Here is a 23,222-nt window from a genome sequence, read left to right as displayed (position 1 = left end):
TGTGAACAACTAAAGCCAACCAGGAAGGGTCTTACATTGCTGGGGTTTTTGTGTTGTTTTGCTTTTCTTCCTAGAACAGTGGATCTCAACCTTCCTAATGCTGCAACCCTTTAACCCAATTTCCCATGTCGTGGTGACCCCCAACCATAAAATAAAATTATCTTTGTTGCTACTTCATAACTATAATGAATCATAATGTAAATATCTGATATGCAGGATATCTGATATTCAACCTCTGTGAAAAGGTTGTTTGACCACCCAAAGGGGTCACGACCCATGGGTTGAAAACTGCTGACCTAAAACATTCACACTCAAGAATTCTGTCTGTGTCTTGTAGACATTGTAGAGGTTATTGAATGAATTTAAGTAGGGACTGGCATTGTCAGCTCTCTTTAGAAGTTTTGTAGCAGAGACCTATAGCTGTCTATCCATCAAGAGTATTAGCATCTACCTCCCAAATTCCACCCAGTACCCTACAAGGAAGTTAAGAGCTGGTTCCCAGAACATCCCCACCCCCTCCTCTTTTCCTTTTGACTAGATACAACTTTTGTGTCTGAGTCCTCCTTATTTGCAAACTGGTCTCATTAAAATCTTTAACCATCACTGTGTTTCTTTCTCCATTCATGGGTTAGAAGCAAAGGAATCCAAAGTCCCTAAGAGATCACAGAGCCACAAAACGGAAGGTACCCGGAGTCCCAAGTCACTTGAGTTTGAGAATGAGAGGTAAATTCCTCTTAGGATGAATCCCCAAGATTTAGAAAGTAGTTTTCACAGCATCTGTGGAAGAATTCTTGAGTGTGAATGTTTTAGGCCAGCAGTTTTCAACCTGTGGGTCATGACCCCTTTGGGTGGTCAAACAACCCTTTCACAGAGGTTGAATATCAGATATCCTGCATATCAGATATTGCATATCAGCAATGCAATCTTAACTTCAGCATAACAGAGACCTTGGCAAAGGTAGAAGGGCCTTGCCTAGTCACTGAAAAGCTACTTTCCAACAGGGGAAAGAGTCTAAGAGAAGGATGGAGACAAAGTGTGGTCACCTTTAACCAGGAAGGGGAGGAAGTAGTGAGGGGTCTGAGAGGGTCTCAGGTCTCTGACTTAGATGATGGAATAAGTATCAGAAAAGGAAAAGCCAGTTCAAAGACAGGATGCTAAGTCACACACTGAACATCGTGGAATATCTGGGCAGCAACCTCTGGTGAGCAGCTGCTTTACGTGAACCTGGGGTCTTGGGATAGTGGTCATGTTTTAGATATATAAACTTGACAGAAAACAAAGATTCTCTATCTCTTGTTTCCATAAAACGAGTGTGGTAGAGGGGTCGTAAATGAATGGGTTTTAGGCATGAGAGGTGAGGAGAAGCATGAGGAAGGACTGGATGGGGTCCACCAGGGAGGCAGGGGGAGAGTCAGGCCTGTCATCTCATAAAGTCAAGCAAAAATGGTGCACAAAGGGACAGATGCCAAAGGCCATCGATCTGTCAAGAAATTCAAGGACAAGGAATCTACTGAGGCCGCTGATGGGCCATCTATGCAGAAAGTGGATAGAATACAAGAGGGCATAAACCAGAGCCAAAGGTAGCTGAGGGCACAAAGACGATGAACGAGAAAATGCAAACATGGGTGAGGCCCTGTGCCATCTTCTCATTAGACTTCACTACACAACACATTTTGTGAACAGAGAAATGGGCTTTAGAAGAAAGCAAGTCACTCCCCCTGATGGTACCTTTGGTAAATGACAAGATTAAAATTCAGATCCAAGTTGGTCTGATTCTAACGTGGGGCTTTGAATGGGCGTGCTGTGACTGCCTAGGTAGAAACACAAAATAATCTACAAACAGAATTAGTGAGTTTGGCAAGGTTGGCAGACACAAAGCCGACATGCCTAAAATGCTTGCTTGTGCCCTTTTCCGCCACCAACACCAACCCAAAAAATTCTAGAAAGACACTCGATGATAGTATGACATTCAAAAACTAGGGTAAAATTAACTGAAAAAAAAAACAAGATGAAAATTAATATCTCAATAGAGAGATGTGTCATAATTGTTGTAAAAACATAACCGTAACAAAAAAACAATGTCAATTTGCCTGCACGTGGCCCATAGATTCAGTGCAACACCAACCAAAATCATGCTTGCATTGGTTTCCTTTATGGAGAAATTGGCAAACTGTCTTAGAATTTTTATGGCCATGGCAAAGACTGAGGGTAGAAAAGATGACTGGGGGGTGGGGTGAGTAAATTTGTGCCTGGCTTTTAAAGTCTGCTATGAGGCTGTCATAATAAGCAAAACAGACAAAGGTCACGTTAGAGAGAACCCAGAAGTCACCAGCTCTAAGGGTACCACAAAGATGTCACAGTGTCAAGAAATGCAGTTGCATCACTGAAACAGTAACAGGAAAGCAATGTGTCAAATTCCTGTCTCAGTCTGGATTTCTGTTTCATTCTTCTAGACTTTAAGAGACAGATTAACCCCGACTCAGGCACAGAAGGTAAGCCGTGGGGAGGTCACTGAACTTTGGGAGTGAATTCTCCCCCTTCTGTCTCGTGGGTCCCAGAGATCAAACTCAAATCATCACGCTTAGCAGCAAGTGCTTTGGCCTACTAAGCCATCTTGCTGGCCCATATATTGAATTTAAAATGTTTTTCTTTTAAACTGACAAGGGTGGCAGAGAAAGATGAAAGACTGGGAGTGGAAGAGAAGAGAACAAAAATTGTTAACAGGAGAGAAATGGAAGACTATGTAGAAAAGCCACTGTTATGTAGGACCCTCGAACCACGGTAGAGCTTGAGAGCAGGGTTCCAGGGTTGGTGGTGGGGGTTAGTATTGTTAGCTAGCCTCATTAGCATAGCCTCATTAGCATGACCTCATTAGCATGGCCTCATTAGCATCAAGCAGAGGTTCTGGAATGGAGTAGGGAGGAGATCAGGAGTGGCCACCAACAAAGAAGATCCAGGTTAAGGGACAGTTCTTTGTGGGTGTGACTACAAAGATTTCAGGTGGACCACAGGCACCTGCGCCAACTCAGATGGCGCCACTGTCATGGAAGGGCCTCCAGGCCCAAAGTACATTTCTAAACCTCAAACATAGTCATTCTTTTCCATGTTCCCCAAAATTTTACAATTACAAAGGTAAAGCATTTATTTTAGAAATCAACAATGTAAACTGAATCGAAGTCGGCAAATATTTTGCAAGCACAGGCCTGGCCGGCTCTGCATTCCTGTAGTCTGGCTTCAGCCAGGCACTGGCTGGAACTCTGCCCTGCTTTTCTCCCTGCTGAGTGACTTTCCAGAACATTCCACAATGGCCCCGCCCTCTAAGTGCTCAAGGTGGACCGGGCCACATGGTTTCTGACGGGATGTGGTCAATGGTGTTGGGGAGGTCACCATGGAGGAAGCAACTAGAGAACATCAGAGACCATGTGGCCCATTCCACCTTCACCACTTGCGCCTGTGTCCTGCCTCCCTTCCTAAACTGTTCTGCCATGGGGGATATGCAAGCAGTCTGAGGATAGCTACAGCAGGAAAGCATCAGAAAGACAAGTGTCTGTCCAGCTGGGGTAGTAGTGGAAGCTCAGTTGCAAAGCTGGCTGGCCTGATTGGCCAATGGGCAAGTGAAACAGTTGGAAGAAAAAGAGGTCAAGTGATGTTCAAAGCTTAAGCATACCAGAGTCGGGGGTCAAGCAAATCACAGGATGTCCAGCCATGGTATACATGCTCCCTGCTAGAACACTGGTGTCAGACGGTGCTGGGTTCAAGTCCTGATTCTAGCACTGACCAGCTGTGTGACCTTAGGCCAAGGCACTGTCCTCACCCTTCTCATTCTTTTCTAGTGGCATGCCCAGGGAGTGTGGGGATAGGGATAGAGTAGAGGTGGAATTTGTGGGTTGGGGACTGAAGGTCTCAGACCAAGCAAGCGTACAGAGGGTAATCTGTCTGTGTCCCAAGTAGATCTTTAGCCTTTCAAAAGCAGAGGCTGGCTGTGTGTTCTGTGCTACCAGACTCCTAAAGTACTGGCTGCTTTTCTAAGCAGTTTCTGTCCCTTCTTGTGCTATTGGGATCATGGGAGTTATCCTGAGTGGCAGCCCTGTAGCTTACGGTATTAGCCAATTATGGCTGAGGAACGGGTCCTAGGCAGAGGAGGAACTACCAGCATCCACTTTCTGTGTCCTTTCCCTGCACTCTTGACCCAGGATCCTCATCTTCTCCCAGCCCCCTCCCCTCTGGTTTTCTCAATAACATTTCCATCCCTCTCCTTTAATCCTCCTTTCCACTCAGACATCTTCTCTAAAACATTCTCTTGACTCCAAGCTTTCCCCTGTTCTCTGTCCAAAACCCACTAATGGATGGCTATACCACCTGCTAGCTTTGTCAAAGATTCATCAAGCAAGGTTCTGTGCCAGCTGTCCATGCTCAGGGCCCAGCTGCTAGCACACTACTACTTAAACAGCGTGGCCACTGAGGGCCTTGGAAAATGCCGAAAGGAACCAACATTTCATCCCAGGTATAGGTCAGGAGGCTGAGGCAGAAGGATTGCAAATTCAAGGCTAAGGGAACTACTAAGTTTAAGTGTTCCTGCCCAACTTAGTGGGACTATGGCCAACAGAAGGTAAAAGAGCCAAGGTTCCAGCTTAGTGGGAGAGCACTTGCCTAGCATGTGGTCTCCAGAATTATTTTTAAAAGCACAATGGACACACATAGGGAAACCACCATACACATCAACAGCTTGATACACACAAACATGGACACACGCCTAGAAACACGCAATGTACACACAGATACAGATACAGAAATATATATGGACAGACCCCAATACATACTAGACACATGTACACATACAGACAAGCAGAGAAGTCCCATATTCAGACACACACACACACAAACACACACACACACACACACACACACACACACACACACACTAATCCATTTGCCAGGAGAAGATGAGGCAGGAATTTCAGGGGCCATCCACTAAGACCACAAACCCAGATGCTGACAGCACAAGAAGGAAATGTAGATCTCAGATCTGCACTTGTGGAGGGGAAAACCTCACAGGGCCTGCTGATTATTCTGTATCTCAGAAGAAAGACATCTTCACACCCAGCACAGGTCCTAGAACAGGAGGCTTAGCACTCACCCAGGGTGTAAGCCCTTGGATGGTGTCCCAGTTTAGCATCCCCAAGCAAGAAAATAGAAGGGAGACCGCGGGGCTTGCCTACACCAAGCCAGTCAGAAGAATCTCCCAGACAAGCTGCAGCATCTGAATGTGAACTCCGAGCTCTGACTTCTAGAACTCAGAGCTCCAGCTTCTCAAACTCTTGGCCAGCAACACTCCCAATCTCCTCACACTAACTCAGTTCAGCTCAAGTGAACACAAACAGAAACTGTCAACCTGGAGACATGGCTTTGGGGGACTCTGAGGTTCTGGGCCCCTATAAACACTACCCTGAAGTAGGGTACAAAATTCTGCCTTAACGTAATCCAAGTTCAGGTCTCCTTTGTGAAAGAATGGGAGTCTTTCCCTTCATCTTTCCCTATCCCAATCTACAAATTAAAGTGCCTTATTGATCATTTAGCTTCTCGATATTAAAAACCACTGTTTACTGCTATTTTTTAATCCTCTCTCTAAATCATTCCCAACTAAGCGACTTCAGGATTAATTATTCCTTTGAAGAAACTCTTTTGGATGAGTAGCCGGCTCTTGGTTTGGTTTTGTTTTGTTTTGTTTTGTTTTCTATAGAGTCTTTATCTTTGGGATTGGAGATAGGGGATTAGAAAGGATTCCCTTCTATGTAGCTCAGACCAGCCTCAAGGTCTTACTGTGTAACTCTGGCTGGCCTTGAACTCACGGTGTTGCTAAGGCAGACCTCAAATTTATGGCACTCCTCCTGCCTCAGCCTCCACAGTATAGGGTATATGGATGTACATCACCATGTCTAACCTTATAGATACTTAGTAACAAAGACATGAACCAGGCCTGGTTGGACATTTTGGGGGTTCTACATTTTGTTAAGACTTAGTCATGCATCTGTGGGACATCATCGTATATGCCCTTCCAAAGAACAGTAAAGTATAATGCACTATTATAAACACATTTCTTTGTATTTTAACCAAAAACTTTAAAATGAGTAGAAAAATTAATATTTTTTAAATGATAAAAGCCCTCACCTCCTACCCTCCACAGGCCACATACATACTTACATATATGTTTTTGTGTGGTTTGGCTTGGTTTATACTTATGGCCACATGCCATTGATAACCTTGACCGTAGCTTGGACATTTTGTTTTTGATGCAAAGTCTGTTATGTAGCCCTGACTGGCCTAGAATTCCCTATAGATCAGACTGACTTCAGCCTGAGAGATCAGCTGCATCTGACTCCAGATGCTGCCATCAGAGGTGTGCACCACCACACCTGGCTCTCATTTAGCCGTTGTTATAAACTATAAGCCTCAGGCCGGAGAGGTGACTCAGTGATTAAGAGCACTGGCTGTTCTTCCAGAGAACCTGGGTTCAATTCTCAGCATCCCCATGACAGTTCACAACTGTCTACGACTCCCATTCCAGGGGATCTGACACCCTTACGCAGACATGCAGGCGAAACACCAATGCACAGGAGCAGACCTTAAACAGGAAGTGTGTGCTGGGTAGAGTCTCGGGGGATAGGTGGTGTTCACTGTGAGCTGGAAACAGTAAGGAGTGCTGCGATCTTGAACCCCTTTAACCAAGTAGAAGAACTGTCCTGAAAAGGGCATGACCCCTAGAGTTTGGGTATGTGTCTTTGACTTCCTGCCTAGCCCTCCCTCTTTGTCAACACAAGTGTCTGGCTTGGGAGGAGAGGCCATGTCCATGGTACCTGAGTAGTTCCTGGGGTTCCTTATCCTCTGGATATCTTGGCTGCTTCCTGACCCAGAGGTGCTGCTTTCTGTCCCAGAGATCATTCTTGATATCCTGCAGTCCCCTGAACTATGGATCCCAGATCCCCTGTTGTTCTCTGTCTGTTGCAGTCAGCCATGGTCTTGCCGCTGCCCTGAGGTGGTCCAGTAGCCAGGCACCTGTGGTGAGCAGAAGCATTGTGACATCAGCAGCTGTCAGGTTTCCCTGCCTAAATCTTCTACCTTTCCTCTTCTCCTCAGGGCTCCCACGGGCTGCAGACAGTCATTAAAAGTGAATGTTAGGACAACTATCCCTGCCCTAGACAGGGAGCCCCAGGCCAGGCACTCTGTATAAATGACCTGATTTAGGATGCTCAGACTCAGAGAATGAAGAAGATACAGGCTTGACTCTCACTTCCAACAAGCAATCACTCTGAACCAGACCTGACCAGCTCTAAAGACAAGTAAGTCCAGGAGTTCGCATCCACTGTGCCAGGATCAACTAGAAAACCAATAATGGTGCATGTGGCCAGGTCCTCTCCCCACCCACCCCACACCATAGTCTGGCTCACTGACCTGGAGTGGAAACAAAGAGTTGGGTGCATTAGCAAGGTACTTTGGGAGAAACTAGAGAGAGAATTTCCATCTTCAGAGACATTGGACAGCACTTAGGAGACAGACCGGACCTCTCTGCATTTACTCCTCTAAACCTAGTCATAATTCTACCAAATGTTTCTCAATGGAACCATTCTTTTTCACCTTTTCCTCTGCTCTCAGGCTACCCTCAACTCGTCCAGAAGGGATCTGAAGCTGCCCTTCAAAGACTCAAACAAGCACTTGATCTGCCATCAAAGCATGTACCTGGCCTTCCTCAGAACCATCAGCATTTTGTATTGCTGGTTTCTCCAACTAAAAGCCCATAGAGAGCTTTCATTGTTGTTTGGTTTACCTGCCCGGATCCTTACCTCCCTCTAGATTCCAGTCCCTCTTCCATGCCTTCTCTTTTGGCAGCTCCTGCCTGAATCAGCTACGCCACGGATTCACTGAGCTCCATTTTTTCAGGCCTCATGTGTCTTCGCTCAGTGTTTCTAACCAGCTCCTTCCTTTTCGCCTTGGGGAAGGATGTTCCGACAAGGGAAGGATCATATGAAAAGGTAGGTGTGGAGGGGTGCAGGGAGGCTCAGATGTTGGGGGAGGGGGGATTTGTGTTGAGCTAGCAAAGCTAGGGAAGATGGTGGGCATCCCTGTGTCTAGGACAGATTGGGTTGGAAGTGTAACAGATGGGGAGGTAACTCATAGGATTCCCCAAAACTTCCAAATCCCCTATCCATTAGCCTCCTGCAGAGTAAAGGACACTCGGTTGCATGTGTCTGGTCTAGATCTGTATAGATACCGACTGTGTGAGGTGGCCCAGGCCTAGGACAGACAGACCACTGGATAGGCTGTAGAGACACCTGCCCATGTACATACTTTAGGAGGCCATGACAGTCATCTGGTCCATGTCTATGTTACTCCTGGCAAGACTCCAAACCGAGGAAAGAAAATCTATAGCCTGAGTTGTTTACCTCCCACAGGGCTTGCCCGGCCTTTGTCGGCTGGCCCCAGGGAGATGCATTTTTCCTTCCTCTGTGGGCAGCAAATTCCTCACAAGTCAGATGCTGTGTATGTGGCCTCACCACATGCTTCTATTGAATCTGAGAAAGGGTCAAGCTGAGTAGGAAGGCAGTGATGAGGACAGTTCACAGTGCATACCTGCTTGATGGCCCTTTAATCCATTAATCCACATGTGCACTAATCCACTCACAAAAGCAGATCCCCATACCCCAATCACCCCACAAAGAATCCACCTCCAAACACCACTGACACACGGCTTTGAGAATCCAGTTTCCAGTGTGTGAATCCTAGAGGACATAGCTTGATAGTCAGAGAATCGAAGTGCAAACTGTGGAGTGCAAACCATGGCAAGGGAACACCTTCTGGAGATGTTCCAAATCTGTACAATTCATTGGCCAAAGGGCATCAGATATATCTCTCTGGCCTCCAAACTCAAGTTATATATGAAAGCAGAAACATATCACAGAAAAAAAAGGATTAGATCAGAAGTTTAACTCATAGTTAAACTTCTAGGATGTGGCATATTAACTCGCAGTATTCAGTCTTGGTGTGGTTCCCTCCGAGGCCCTATGCCTCTGGCTAAGTATATCAAAGGTGGACACATCATCAAATCTAGTTGTACAGGTGTCCCCCCCCCATCCCTTTGTTTCCTTATGTTTATGGAAGTTTCTTCTATAGCAATAACATGCTAGGGTTATTGATTATACCCTCATGGACCTTTTCACAAATCCTTCTGTCCCTGTAAGCTGGCATCTAGAGGTTTGAATGGGTTTGCATTCATTTGTGGTGGTTAAAATAAAAATGGCCTCCTTAGGCTCATAGGGAGCAGCACTATTAGGAGGTGTGGTTTTGTTGGGGTGGGTGTGGCTTTGTTGGAGGAAGTGTGTCACTGGGAGTGGGCTCTCACCAAGCCTAGTCCCTATCCCTTCCCCTCCCCCCCTTACCCTCACCCTCCCACCTCCCCTCTCTGAATGCTCTGGTGGATTCCTTCAAGCTCCCTGCCATGATGATAATGAACTAAACCTTCAAAACTATTAGCAAGCTCCCAATTAAACGATTTCTTTTATAAGAGTTGCCTTGGAAATAGTGTCTCTTTGCAGCAATAGAACAATGACTAAGACAGGTGGACCATTCCTACCCCAAAGTTTGAAATGCTCCCAAATCTGAAACTTTTTGAGAGAAGACATGTTACAAGTAGAGAATTTGACACATGGCCTCATGTGAAAAGTTACGGTCAAAATGCAGATGTACAAAATTATCTTTAGGCTGTCCTTATACAATGTGTATGGACATTCACAGACTTTGTGCTTAGACTCATTCCCAAAATCTCATTATGTACACAAATACTCCCAAGTCAGAAACCCCAAATCCAAAACCCTTCTTGTTCCCAAACACGATCTGCAGCGTTCAGCCTGCCTGGCACTGCTTTTTCCAATACTCAGTGATAGTTAAACTTGCAAGTTGGGCACGGTAGAAGACTAACTGCTCTCACACTGTTGGGCAGTGTGGATATTTGTGAATGTTTGGTCATGGGTCATTTATTCATTATCTATTCAACAAACAATTCTTACTTGAGTAGAAATTGAGTTGATTCATGATCTACTCAACAAACACTTTTGAAGTTGCACACAAAAGGCTTTAGTTAGCACCTTTAAACTAAACACAATCAAAACCTCACATGGTATAAACAATAGAACAAACCTAGACACATTTTCAAAGCTTTAAATGAGGGTTGGATTGATATCTTAGTGGTTAGGGGTGATTGTTGTTCTTGCAGAGGACCAGGGTTCAATTCCCAGCATCCTCATGGAGGTCCACAGCTGTCGCAAGACTTTATACAAAATTTGGAAGATGTAAAAAAATACAATTTTTCCTATAGATTTCCCCCTTCATTGTTTGGTTATGGTACATAAATCCCACAACTGTTTCCCAGCCTTTTCTTGGGAATACCATTAAGTGTTGAGCACCTAACATTTAGGAGCAGGGAGCTGGTTACAGCTGAGTTCAAGAGCTACCTGAAATAAAGACAACACCCAGACAGACCTCGGCAGCTGGCTTAAAACTAAGAGTAACTGTTGGTGCCCCACCCCACCCCCAGTTCCCGAATTATGACACAGACGCTTATTTATTAATAAATGAATGCTTGGGTCTTAAGCTAGGCTTGTTCCCACCCAGCTTGTAACTCATTTTAACCCATTTCTACCACCTCTATAAAGCCTTTGCTTTATAGGCCATTAGCTTTTTATTTTATCTAATCAGAGGGTGCCTTAGGCAGACTAAGAAGGACACACAGTGCATTATCCCTACATGAAGCATGTAGTTTTTGCTACCCCACTTTAAGCTCTGGGTGGACCATGCTACCCACCCCACCCGGGTTCCCTCAGATCCTCAACACCTCTAATTCTGCCCTTTACTTGGTTGCCTGGTTACCATCTCCTTGTTCAGCCCCCTAAATCTGCCCTCAGCTTTATGTTTTTAATATCCCACCTGCTACCCCACCCAGTAGGGGAAGCAGTCAATGGCCACTCCACCCTAGATCTCACATGGCTGGTGGCTCCTTCTCCCTCAGAACCATGGCAAAGTCTTTTTCTCTTCCCTTCATCTGCTGCCTGCCTGGTTGGGGATGGAAGTCCCACCTATTCCTCCTAGGTCATTGGCTGCTAGCATCTCTATTAATTGATCAAGAACCAATTGGGGAACAGGATCTTCAGGGTTCACTTGCAGATTCCTGATCAGAGTATCAGAACCACTCCCTACACCTACAACTAAGATCTAGTGTAAAGATATAAATGAAAAGCAGCTCTCCGGAAGGTTCCTAAAGGCAGGGGTCGAGGGTATCTTATGTTGTCTTTTCCTTTCTCACTGATGGAATGTAGGCCCAGTGGCCAAAACTGGTGTCATTTGTACCATATACCATACAGAGGGTCAGTCTCTGGCTGGACCATTGGCAGATGACTATTTCCATGAGAGCCAGACTCTGCCATTCACAAGTGAGCCTAATATCCCCTGAGGCAGCACAGTGCTCTTTTTCTATCTCCAGAGCCTCCCAGTCTTCAGTTGGTGTGTAAACATTTTCCAATGTAAAGACAGGAACAGAACCACTTAACTATGAGGATGCACAGAAACCAATTATGGAAATCTATGCTGCAGTAAGAGGCATCGGTAAGAGAGACCGATTCCACCAGACCATCAACATCAAGAAAACAGACACCTCAAACTAAGGTAACCATGTAAACTGAAGCTACTGTGTAGTGTGGCAAGACAATGTCAAGATTCTGGAAATATCCATGCTGACCAAGAGGAAGGTAATTGAAATATGACATGCTTCCATGATGAGATTCTATGCCTCTTTAATCTAATAAGGCAAAGCTGTATGCGAGAGAGAAAAATGCCATGGACTTTAACATACTACAGCCCCAAAGACTACAGAAAAATAAAGCAGATTACAAGGGAAGGAAGTCGACGAAGCATGGTAACCCTGGAGGCTAGGCTGTCTATGGAGTCATTGTATTGGCCTCTTACATTTATTTGTGTTCCTTGGAGAAAACCCTGGAATTAACATGGCAATATAAATAAAATCATGTGAATTTGAACTTTGTTTTTAGCTTATATGTGTGCTTTCTTTTATAGTAGGAACGTTTTTTCAGGACTGAAAATGTTTCCATGGTAAAACCCTTGCCTAGCCCAAGACGTTCAGTTTCCCATTCTTGTCACTGGGGGTGGGGGGAAAGTCCAAAATATTTGCCTTGTGAAAGGAAAGGTAACATGTAGACATTTAAGTGTTGAAATTTGCTTTAAAATGTGCATTTAAAATGTGCAAGAGAGCTCTTAGAATGCAAACAGATGCTTACCGTAACTAATGGGGAGGAAATGGAGGACCACCAGAGACGGAGGCAGGCTTTACACAGCGTGCTCATTGTGAAAAAACTAACCTCAAGAAGGAAGCCCCTGAAAAGTGACACCAGGCAGCTGGTAAGTGTGCACACTCTGAAGTAAGTCAGCAAATATGAAACCCTCTGCTGCCCCTCTCCTTTCCTGACTGACGCATTCTGCCTCAACCTATATGTTCTAGATCAAAGGTCATTTCCCACATGTAGCACAGAGCCTAAAGCAATGGCATAAATACCCCAAGCAAAGTGGTTTGAGTCGCTAGGAAATGGTAGAGGTTTCAATCTGCCTAAAGTGTCTTGGAGAGAGGACAGTGGTATTACAAAAGTCAATAGTGGACCTAGGCTCTAGTTGCAATCAAATAAATAAAACCCTCTCTGTCGTGCAGAAATGAGGTCCCTGCTGTGCTCCATGGCTTGTCACCATAGTCCTCCAATGAGCTTACAATGTTACCACTGTCACTCATGTGGCTTTAGGGTTCACGGCTCTTCAAACAATTAAGTCCGCCAGGGTCAGCCTTACTGCAGCTCTGTCAGGTTGGCAGCAATCCAAGCATTTTACAGCTTTTATTTGCCTCTCACGGGCACCCTGGAAATAAGCTATAGATTTCTTATCTCTGTTTTCTAGTGAGGAGACTGAATCCAAGATGGCAAACTAGTTTGCTCCAGCTCAGACAACGGGGCATGTGCACAGACCTGGATTTGAATGCAGGCAGTCTGGCTCCAGAATCTACACACTTTGCCAGCACATTATTTTGGGAAGGCAGGATTGGTGTCCTACTATCTACCGTGTAGATAAATCTTACAAACATTAGGCTAGGTGAAAGTCAGTTCCCCCACCCCCCAAAAGCCTAGGATTCCACTTATATGAAATGTTCAATGTAGACACGTGTAAAGCTTAGGGGAGGCAGGAAGGCCGGAAAATGATGGCTAAAGGATATGGGGTGCATGTTGGGATGACACAAATATCCTAAAATTGTTTGTGATGATGGCTGTACGATATGTAGAAATGTAAAGAGTGAAATGTAAGTGTTCTACTGGAAAGTTATATGGTATAAGAATTTTATCTCAATGAGGCTTTTCAGGAAATCTACTGGGCTGTGTTCTAATACATGGCAAATTTAAAACAGAAGAGAATAAATGAAAGACATCACTGGTAAGTAGTCAATAATAGCTAATTAGGTCATCAGCTGGTGACTGTGGAAGTTATGTCACTTGTAGGAAAATGAGTAAACAGGAGCTCACTGTAAGCCAGACTCAAATATAAAATACAAATATAAAATATGACATTGTTTTCTCTCTCTCTCTCTCTCTCAGATCTCTCAGGTGTGTGAGAGAGATAAAGGTAGAAGGAGACCACGTGGGGGAAAGAAGATTAAAGAGAAGGAATCAGAAATGAAGATAATGAAAGATGCAAAATATTACGTTTTCTCTCATAGGTGATATATGTGAATAGTATATATATTATATGTTATTATATATTATAATATATTATACAGATTATAATATAATATATTATATATATTGTATATACATATTCATGTATGTAACTTGAAAGTAGAAGGGGGAAAGCTCAGGGGTGAGGAAGGGGACCAGCAAGAGACAGGAAGGAGAAAGGGGAAGGGTAGTTGAGGGGAGGGACAGGAGCAAGGGCAGTGGTAAACATATACAGTCATACTAAAACTGGTTATCTTGCACTGGGAAGTGGCGGCACATGCCTTTAATCCCAGCAGAGGTAGGTGGGTTTCTGTGACTTTGAGGCCAGCCTAGTTTCAGGACTACAGAGCCAGTTTCAGGATAGCCAGGGCTACATAGATTCTGTCTCAAAAATAAAACAACAAACAAAAACATATTTCATACTAACTTAAAAATTGTTTAAGGGTTGGGGATTTAGCTCAGTGGTAGAGCGCTTGCCTAGCAAGCGCAAGGCCCTGGGTTCGGTCCCCAGTTCCGGAAAAAAAAAATTGTTTAAGCTAGCTACTGGGACTGGAGAGATGGCTCAGCAGTTAACACTTACTGCTTTTCCAGAGGACCCAAGTTTGGTTCCTAGCATCCACACTGGGCATCTTACATTATCTGTAACTCCCAATCTAAGGGATCAATGTCCTCTTCTGGCCTCTTCAGATAGTTGCACACATGCACACACACACACACACACACACACACACGTATATACACACATACACACACACACACACACACACACACATAAACCTTTTTTAAAGCTGGTTAGGCATGCAGCTATCTGGATAGAGAGATGGTTGGTAGATTTACAGACTGCTGCTTGCTTATTTCTCTTCTCATGTCCTTCTTTGAATAACTAAGGTCCTGGGAGCACAGAAGACTGTTGACAAATCATAAAGGTGACTAAGCTATAAGAGAACAGCAGAGCACCACCCAGGCATGCACACTTTCTCATTGGCCCCGTTACTTCTCTTGGGTATGCACCCCAGCTTCAAGCTGTCCTGATAGAGCCAGCCCAGAGTCTCCCCACTCAGTCCTTAGTTCTTAGCTCCAGAAAGAACACTGCAGTGTCGTTACCCAGAATCACAGACAATCACATAGGCCATCCTTTTATCTTCGGAACACATTACATCATTTATTTTGCAAGACAGTCTCTTCGCTAATTAATTCCATTTTCCATTGGCAAGTTACTATAAGCTTCCACTCCCAGGACAGTCTAAAGAAAGACACAGAGCAAGGAGGCTGGAAGAGTCCAGGAAGTGAGAGAATGTTTTCCCTGGTGTGTCTGCAGACAGTGGGGAATGCACAGGAAAACACCCGGACAGACTCACAGTCACTTGCACACAGTTTCAAGAAAGACCAAGTTGGTTCTCTCCTCCCCAAACTCAGAAAGTGGCTGTGCAGTCACAGGTCATCCAGTCTAAAAAGTGTACATCCTCAAAGGAAACAGCTCCTAGGACCTCATACCTTAGACTCCCATCGGTGTCTCTCAGTCCCTCCTTCCATTGTCATAATTCTATCTTCCCAGTTCCATGAAATGTTCATCCAAATGCCCTGGGTGGAGTTACAAACACAGATTTCCACAGTTCGCAGCAGGAACAGTTCCCTAGCTTAGGCACAGTCTGGGAAGCTTTTGAGCTTTTGTTCACTTTGGTTTAATTTCTTTTTTGCTTTTGTTGATAATTGTGTTGCTTGTACAAAAATCTGAAGAACTGAATTGTCCATCAACTCACCTACTTATTACTTTTTGCAGTGAGAATGCACCAAGGGATCTGAAGAGAAAACCAGCAAACAAACAAACCAAAACAAATGGCCAGCAAAGACATGGAAGATACTTAACATCTCTAGTGAGGAAAGAAGAATTAAATCCCAGAGAGAGAACCCTTCCCACTGCTGCAATGGCTTGTATCTGTAGGATGTCATACAAGTGAGGGCGGGTACAGGATAGAGCGAGGCCTGTCATTGGATGAGAAGGAAGGATGGGCAGGAGAAAAGTTTGAGGGAAGAGGAAGAAACTGGAATGGAAGAGATGGGAAGGAAGCCACAGAGAGAACATGGAGGCTGACGTTAAGATTCCACTCTGTGTATTTACAGGTGGTTAGGAATATTCTTAAGGGATGGATGTGTATAGGGCTTTGTATGTTTAGGTGGGCAATTATATCTTATCAATTGGGTCAGAGGTTATTGTGTTGTGTGTCCTTTCATGTAGCAATTTAAGTTTAAGAGAGTGTGGGGTGGCTAGAGACACTGACCCACCACGGAGTTGGGCTGAGTGCTTCTGGCAGTGTGATGTGGGATGGAGCAGAGTGGGCAAGACGCTTTGCTGACTGAGATGACGATGTCTACCAGAAATATTGGGGACAAAAGATAGCCTTTTATTTTTTATAATTTTACAGCTACAAGTATCAAACAAGCAAACGGTAGTGGACAAAAGATTGTGAAAAGGGCCTTGTAAACTACTGATGAAAATGTACATTAAAGCAGTCATTTGGGGAGACAATGAGCTTCCTCCAAAAACTCAAAACCAAACCACCATATGACCCAGAAATCTCACTCCTGGATATAAAGCCAATCAAAGGAATTGAAATTGTCATGTTGAAGGGGTAGCTGCTCTTCCATGTTCACTGAAGCACTATGCACACAAGAGTTACAATGTGGAATCAACTTTGGGAGTCAATCAACAGAAAATGTGAACACACACACACACACGTTTTCTTTCTACATACATCATGCATACATATATACTCACTTTACTATATAACCCTTAAGAAAGAGTTTTGTCGGGGTTGGGGATTTAGCTCAGTGGTAGAGCGCTTGCCTAGCACGCGCAAGGCCCTGGGTTCGGTCCCCGGCTCCGGAAAAAAAAAAAAAAAAAGAGTTTTGTCAAAATGATAAAGCTGGGAGTCCCAAACCCTCGGATCCCGGCCCGCAGCAGCTCTCTGCTCCCAAACCCCGTGGAAGAGAGACCTCACCACCTGGTCAGGTGGGCACTCCTGAGGCTGCAGAGCGGAAGAGACCACCAACACTGCCCACCCCTGCCCACATCCCTGGCCCAAGAGGAAACTGTATACGGCCTCTGGGATCCCGTGGGGGAGGGCCCAGGAGCGGCAGGACCCCTGCACCTGAGACACCGCCGGAACCTGAAGGGACAGACTGGATAAATAGTTCTCTGCACCCAAATCCTGTGGGAGGGAGACCTAAACCTACAGAGAGGCAGACACGCCTGGGAAACCAGAAGAGACTGAACTGCACACATCTCTGACGCCAGAGGAAAACACCAAACGCCATCTGGAACCCTGGTGGAATAAGGCTCCCGGAAACGGCAGCGCAGATCTTCCTGGTTGCTGCCGCCGCAGAGAGCTCGTAGGCAGCACCCCATGAGCAAACTTGAGCCTCGGGACCACAGGTAAGACCAACTTTTCTGCTGCAAGTGACCTGCCTGGTGAACACCAGACACAGGCCCACAGGAACAGCTGAAGGCCTGTAGATAGGAAAAACTACACGCCCGAAAGCAGAACACTCTGTCCCCATAACTGGCTGAAAGAAAACAGGAAAACAGGTCTACAGCACTCCTGACACACAGGCTTATAGGACAGTCTAGCCACTGTCAGAAATAGCAGAACAAAGTAACACTAGAGATAATCTGATGGCAAGAGGCAAGCGCAGGAACCCAAGCAACAGAAACCAAGACTACATGGCATCATCAGAGCCCAATTCTCCCACCAAAGCAAACACGGAATATCCAAACACACCAGAAAACCAAGATCTAGTTTCAAAATCATATTTGATCATGATGATGGAGGACTTCAAGAAAGACGTGAAGAACTCCCTTAGAGAACAAGTAGAAGCCTACAGAGAGGAAGCGCAAAAATCCCTGAAAGAATTCCAGGAAATCATAAATAAACAAGTAGAAGCCCATAGAGAGGAGTCACAAAAATCCCTGAAAGAATTCCAGGAAAACACAATCAAACAGTTGAAGGAATTAAAAATGGAAATAGAAGCAATCAAGAAAGAACACATGGAAACAACCCTGGACATAGAAAACCAAAAGAAGAGACAAGGAGCTGTAGATACGAGCTTCACCAACAGAATACAAGAGATGGAAGAGAGGATCTCAGGAGCAGAAGATTCCATAGAAATCATTGACTCAACTGTCAAAGATAATGTAAAGCTACTGGTCCAAAACATACAGGAAATCCAGGACTCAATGAGAAGATCAAACCTAAGGATAATAGGTATAGAAGAGAGTGAAGACTCCCAGCTCAAAGGACCAGTAAATATCTTCAACAGAATGATAGAAGAAAACTTCCCTAACCTAAAAAAAGAGATAGCCATAGGCATACAAGAAGCCTACAGAACTCCAAATAGATTGGACCAGAAGAGAAACACCTCCCGTCACATAATAGTCAAAACACCAAATGCACAAAATAAAGAAAGAATATTAAAAGCAGTAAGGGAAAAAGGTCAAGTAACATATAAAGGCAGACCTATCAGAATTACACCAGACTTTTCGCCAGAAACTATGAAAGCCAGAAGCCTGGACAGATGTCATACAGACCCTAAGAGAACACAAATGCCAGCCCAGGTTACTGTATCCTGCAAAACTCTCAACATAGATGGAGAAACCAAGATATTCCATGACAAAACCAAATTTACACAATATCTTTCTACAAATCCAGCACTACAAAGGATAATAAATGGTAAAGCCCAACATAAAGACGCAAGCTATACCCTAGAAGAAACAAGAACCTAATCGTCTTGGCAACAAAACAAAGAGAAGAAAAGCACATAAACATAACCTCACATCCAAATATGAATATAACAGGAAGCAATAATCACTATTCCTTAATATCTCTCAACATCAATGGCCTCAACTCCCCAATAAAAAGACATAGATTAACAAACTGGATACGCAACAAGGACCATGCATTCTGCTGCCTACAGGAAACACACCTCAGAGACAAAGACAGACACTACCTCAGAGTGAAAGGCTGGAAAACAACTTTCCAAGCAAATGGTCAGAAGAAGCAAGCTGGAGTAGCCATTCTAATATCAAATAAAATCAATTTTCAACTAAAATTCATCAAAAAAGATAAGGAAGGACACTTCATATTCATCAAAGGAAAAATCCACCAAGATGAACTCTCAATCCTAAATATCTATGCCCCAAATACAAGGGCACCTACATACGTAAAAGAAACCTTACTAAACCTCAAAACACACATTGCACCTCACACAATAATAGTAGGAGACTTCAACACCCCACTCTCATCAATGGACAGATCATGGAAACAGAAATTAAACAGACGTAGACAGACTAAGAGAAGTCATGAGCCAAATGGACTTAACAGATATTTATAGAACATTCTATCCTAAAGCAAAAGGATATACCTTCTCCTCAGCTCCTCATGGTACTTTCTCCAAAATTGACCATATAATTGGTCAAAAAACAGGCCTCAACCGGTACAGAAAGATAGAAATAATCCCATGCGTGCTATCAGACCACCACGGCCTAAAACTGGTCTTCAATAACAATAAGGGAAGAATGCCCACATATACGCGGAAATTGAACAATGCTCTACTCAATGATAACCTGGTCAAGGAAGAAATGAAGAAAGAAATTAAAGACTTTTTAGAATTTAATAAAAATGAAGGTACAACATACCCAAACTTATGGGACACAATGAAAGCTGTGCTAAGAGGAAAACTCATAGTGCTAGTGCCTGCAGAAAGAAACAGGAAAGAGCATATGTCAGCAGCTTGACAGCACACCTAAAAGCTCTAGAACAAAAAGAAGCAAATACACCCAGGAGGAGTAGAAGGCAGGAAATAATCAAACTCAGAGCTGAAATCAACCAAGTAGAAACAAAAAGGACCATAGAAAGAATCAACAGAACCAAAAGTTGGTTCTTTGAGAAAATCAACAAGATAGATAAACCCTTAGCCAGACTAATGAGAGGACACAGAGAGTGCGTCCAAATTAACAAAATCAGAAATGAAAAGGGAGACATAACTACAGATTCAGAGGAAATTCAAAAAATCATCAGATCTTACTATAAAAACCTATATTCAACAAAACTTGAAAATCTTCAGGAAATGGACAATTTCCTAGACAGATACCAGGTATCGAAGTTAAATCAGGAACAGATAAACCAGTTAAACAACCCCATAACTCCTAAGGAAATAGAAGCAGTCATTAAAGGTCTCCCAACCAAAAAGAGCCCAGGTCCAGACGGGTTTAGTGCAGAATTCTATCAAACCTTCATAGAAGACCTCATACCAATATTATCCAAACTATTCCACAAAATTGAAACAGATGGAGCCCTACCGAATTCCTTCGACGAAGCCACAATTACTCTTATACCTAAACCACACAAAGACACAACAAAGAAAGAGAACTTCAGACCAATTTCCCTTATGAATATCGACGCAAAAATACTCAATAAAATTCTGGCAAACCGAATTCAAGAGCACATCAAAACAATCATCCACCATGATCAAGTAGGCTTCATCCCAGGCATGCAGGGATGGTTTAATATACGGAAAACCATCAACGTGATCCATCATATAAACAAACTGAAAGAACAGAACCACATGATCATTTCATTAGATGCTGAGAAAGCATTTGACAAAATTCAACACCCCTTCATGATAAAAGTCCTGGAAAGAATAGGAATTCAAGGCCCATACCTAAACATAGTAAAAGCCATATACAGCAAACCAGTTGCTAACATTAAACTAAATGGAGAGAAACTTGAAGCAATCCCACTAAAATCAAGGACTAGACAAGGCTGCCCACTCTCTCCCTACTTATTCAATATAGTTCTTGAAGTTCTAGCCAGAGCAATCAGACAACAAAAGGAGATCAAGGGGATACAGATCGGAAAAGAAGAGGTCAAAATATCACTATTTGCAGACGACATGTTAGTATATTTAAGTGATCCCAAAAGTTCCACCAGAGAACTACTAAAGCTGATAAACAACTTCAGCAAAGTGGCTGGGTATAAAATTAACTCAAATAAATCAGTTGCCTTCCTCTATACAAAAGAGAAACAAGCCGAGAAAGAAATTAGGGAAACGACACCCTTCATAATAGACCCAAATAATATAAAGTACCTCGGTGTGACTTTAACCAAGCAAGTAAAAGATCTGTACAATAAGAACTTCAAGACACTGAGGAAAGAAATTGAAGAAGACCTCAGAAGATGGAAAGATCTCCCATGCTCATGGATTGGCAGGATTAATATAGTAAAAATGGCCATTTTACCAAAAGCAATCTACAGATTCAATGCAATCCCCATCAAAATACCAATCCAATTCTTCAAAGAGTTAGACAGAACAATTTGCAAATTCATCTGGAATAACAAAAAACCCAGGATAACTAAAATTATCCTCAACAATAAAAGGACTTCAGGGGGAATCACTATCCCTGAACTCAAGCAGTATTACAGAGCAATAGTGATAAAAACTGCATGGTATTGGTACAGAGACAGACAGATAGACCAATGGAACAGAATTGAAGACCCAGAAATGAACCCACACACCTATGGGCACTTGATTTTTGACAAAGGAGCCAAAACCATCTAATGGAAAAAAGATAGCATTTTCAGCAAATGGTGCTGGTTCAACTGGAGGTCAACATGTAGAAGAATGCAGATCGATCCATGCTTATCACCCTGTACAAAGCTTAAGTCCAAGTGGATCAAGGACCTCCACATCAAACCTGATACACTCAAACTAATAGAAGAAAAACTAGGGAAGCATCTGGAACACATGGGCACTGGAAAAAATTTCCTGAACAAAACACCAATGGCTTATGCTCTAAGATCAAGAATCGACAAATGGGATCTCATAAAACTGCAAAGCTTCTGTAAGGCAAAGGACACTGTGGTTAGGACAAAACGGCAACCAACAGATTGGGAAAAGATCTTTACCAATCCTACAACAGATAGAGGCCTTATATCCAAAATATACAAAGAACTCAAGAAGTTAGACCGCAGGGAGACAAATAACCCTATTAAAAAATGGGGTTCAGAGCTAAACAAAGAATTCACAGCTGAGGAATGCTGAATGGCTGAGAAACACCTAAAGAAATGTTCAACATCTTTAGTCATAAGGGAAATGCAAATCAAAACAACCCTGAGATTTCACCTCACACCAATGAGAATGGCTAAGATCAAAAACTCAGGTGACAGCAAATGCTGGCGAGGATGCAGAGAAAGAGGAACACTCCTCCATTGTTGGTGGGATTGCAGACTGGTACAACCATTCTGGAAATCAGTCTGGAGGTTCCTCAGAAAATTGGACATTGAACTGCCTGAGGATCCAGCTATACCTCTCTTGGGCATATACCCAAAAGATGCCCCAACATATAAAAAAGACACGTGCTCCACTATGTTCATCGCAGCTTTATTTATAATAGCCAGAAGCTGGAAAGAACCCAGATGCCCTTCAACAGAGGAATGGATACAGAAAATGTGGTACATCTACACAATGGAATATTACTCAGCTATCAAAAACAATGACCTTATGAAATTCGTAGGCAAATGGTCGGAACTGGAAAATATCATCCTGAGTGAGGTAACCCAATCACAGAAAAACACACATGGTATGCACTCATTGATAAGTGGCTATTAGCCCAAATGCTTGAATTACCCTAGATGCCTAGAACAAATGAAACTCAAGACGGATGATCAAAATGTGAATGCTTCACTCCTTCTTTAAAAGGGGAACCCTTGGCAGGGAATAGAGAGGCAAAGATTAAAACAGACACAGAAGGAACACCCATTCAGAGCCTGCCCCACATGTGGCCCATACATATACAGCCATCCAATTAGACAAGATGGATGAAGCAAAGAAGTGCAGGCCGACAGGAGCCGGATGTAGATCTCTCCCGAGAGACACAGCCAGAATACAGCAAACACAGAGGCGTATGCCAGCAGCAAACCACTGAATTGAGAATAGGACCCCCGTTGAAGGAATCAGAGAAAGAACTGGAAGAGCTTGAAGGGGCTCGAGACCCCATATGAACAACAATGCCAAGCAACCAGAGCTTCCAGGGACTAAGCCACTACCTAAGACTATACATGGACTGACCCTGGACTCTGACCTCATAGGTAGCAATGAATATCCTAGTAAGAGCACCAGTGGAAGGGGAAGCCCTGGTTCCTGCTAAGACTGAACCCCCAGTGAACTAGATTGTTGGGGGGAGGGCGACAAGGGGGGAGGATGGGGAGGGGAACACCCATAAAGAAGGGGAGGGGGGAGGGGGATGTTTGCCCGGAAACCGGGAAAGGGAATAACACTCGAAATGTATATAAGAAATACTCAAGTTAATTAAAAAAAATACATTTAAAAAAAATGATAAAGCTGAAAGGCATTGTG

General features: G+C 43.7%; 1 protein-coding gene and 1 long non-coding RNA gene across 4 annotated transcripts in view; one reads left to right on the top strand and one right to left on the bottom strand.

Annotated features, from left to right (window-relative positions):
* The window catches only part of Cdrt4 (CMT1A duplicated region transcript 4), a 40,337-nt gene extending 24,989 nt beyond the window's left edge, over positions 1–15,348 (bottom strand). Inside the window, exons 1-2 of one of the 2 annotated variants that reach the window (XM_087569221.1) lie at positions 15,306–15,348; positions 6,855–7,053 (exon numbers count right to left, since the gene is read on the bottom strand). In XM_087569221.1, coding sequence (XP_087425347.1) covers positions 6,855–6,939 — 85 coding nt within the window. In that variant the 5' untranslated portion in view covers positions 6,940–7,053; positions 15,306–15,348. 2 annotated transcript variants of the gene reach the window in all.
* On the top strand, positions 7,065–16,018 carry LOC102552952 (uncharacterized). Of its 2 annotated transcripts, XR_015631708.1 has the most exons (5): positions 7,133–7,337; positions 7,651–8,027; positions 11,528–11,709; positions 13,692–13,813; positions 15,592–16,018. It is a non-coding gene; the product is annotated as an uncharacterized LOC102552952 (long non-coding RNA). The 2 variants fall into 2 exon arrangements; XR_015631707.1 differs by lacking the exons at positions 13,692–13,813; positions 15,592–16,018 and having other exon boundaries at positions 7,065–7,337; positions 11,528–12,085.
* The last annotated feature ends 7,204 nt before the right edge of the window (positions 16,019–23,222 follow it).

The sequence above is a fragment of the Rattus norvegicus genome, chromosome 10 (genome assembly GCF_021556685.1).
Source record: "Rattus norvegicus strain SHRSP/BbbUtx chromosome 10, alternate assembly SHRSP_T2T, whole genome shotgun sequence".
In the NCBI taxonomy this organism is placed as follows: domain Eukaryota; kingdom Metazoa; phylum Chordata; class Mammalia; order Rodentia; family Muridae; genus Rattus; species Rattus norvegicus.
Note: the sequence above shows the minus strand (reverse complement) of the source record. Positions and strands in the feature narration are given on the sequence as shown.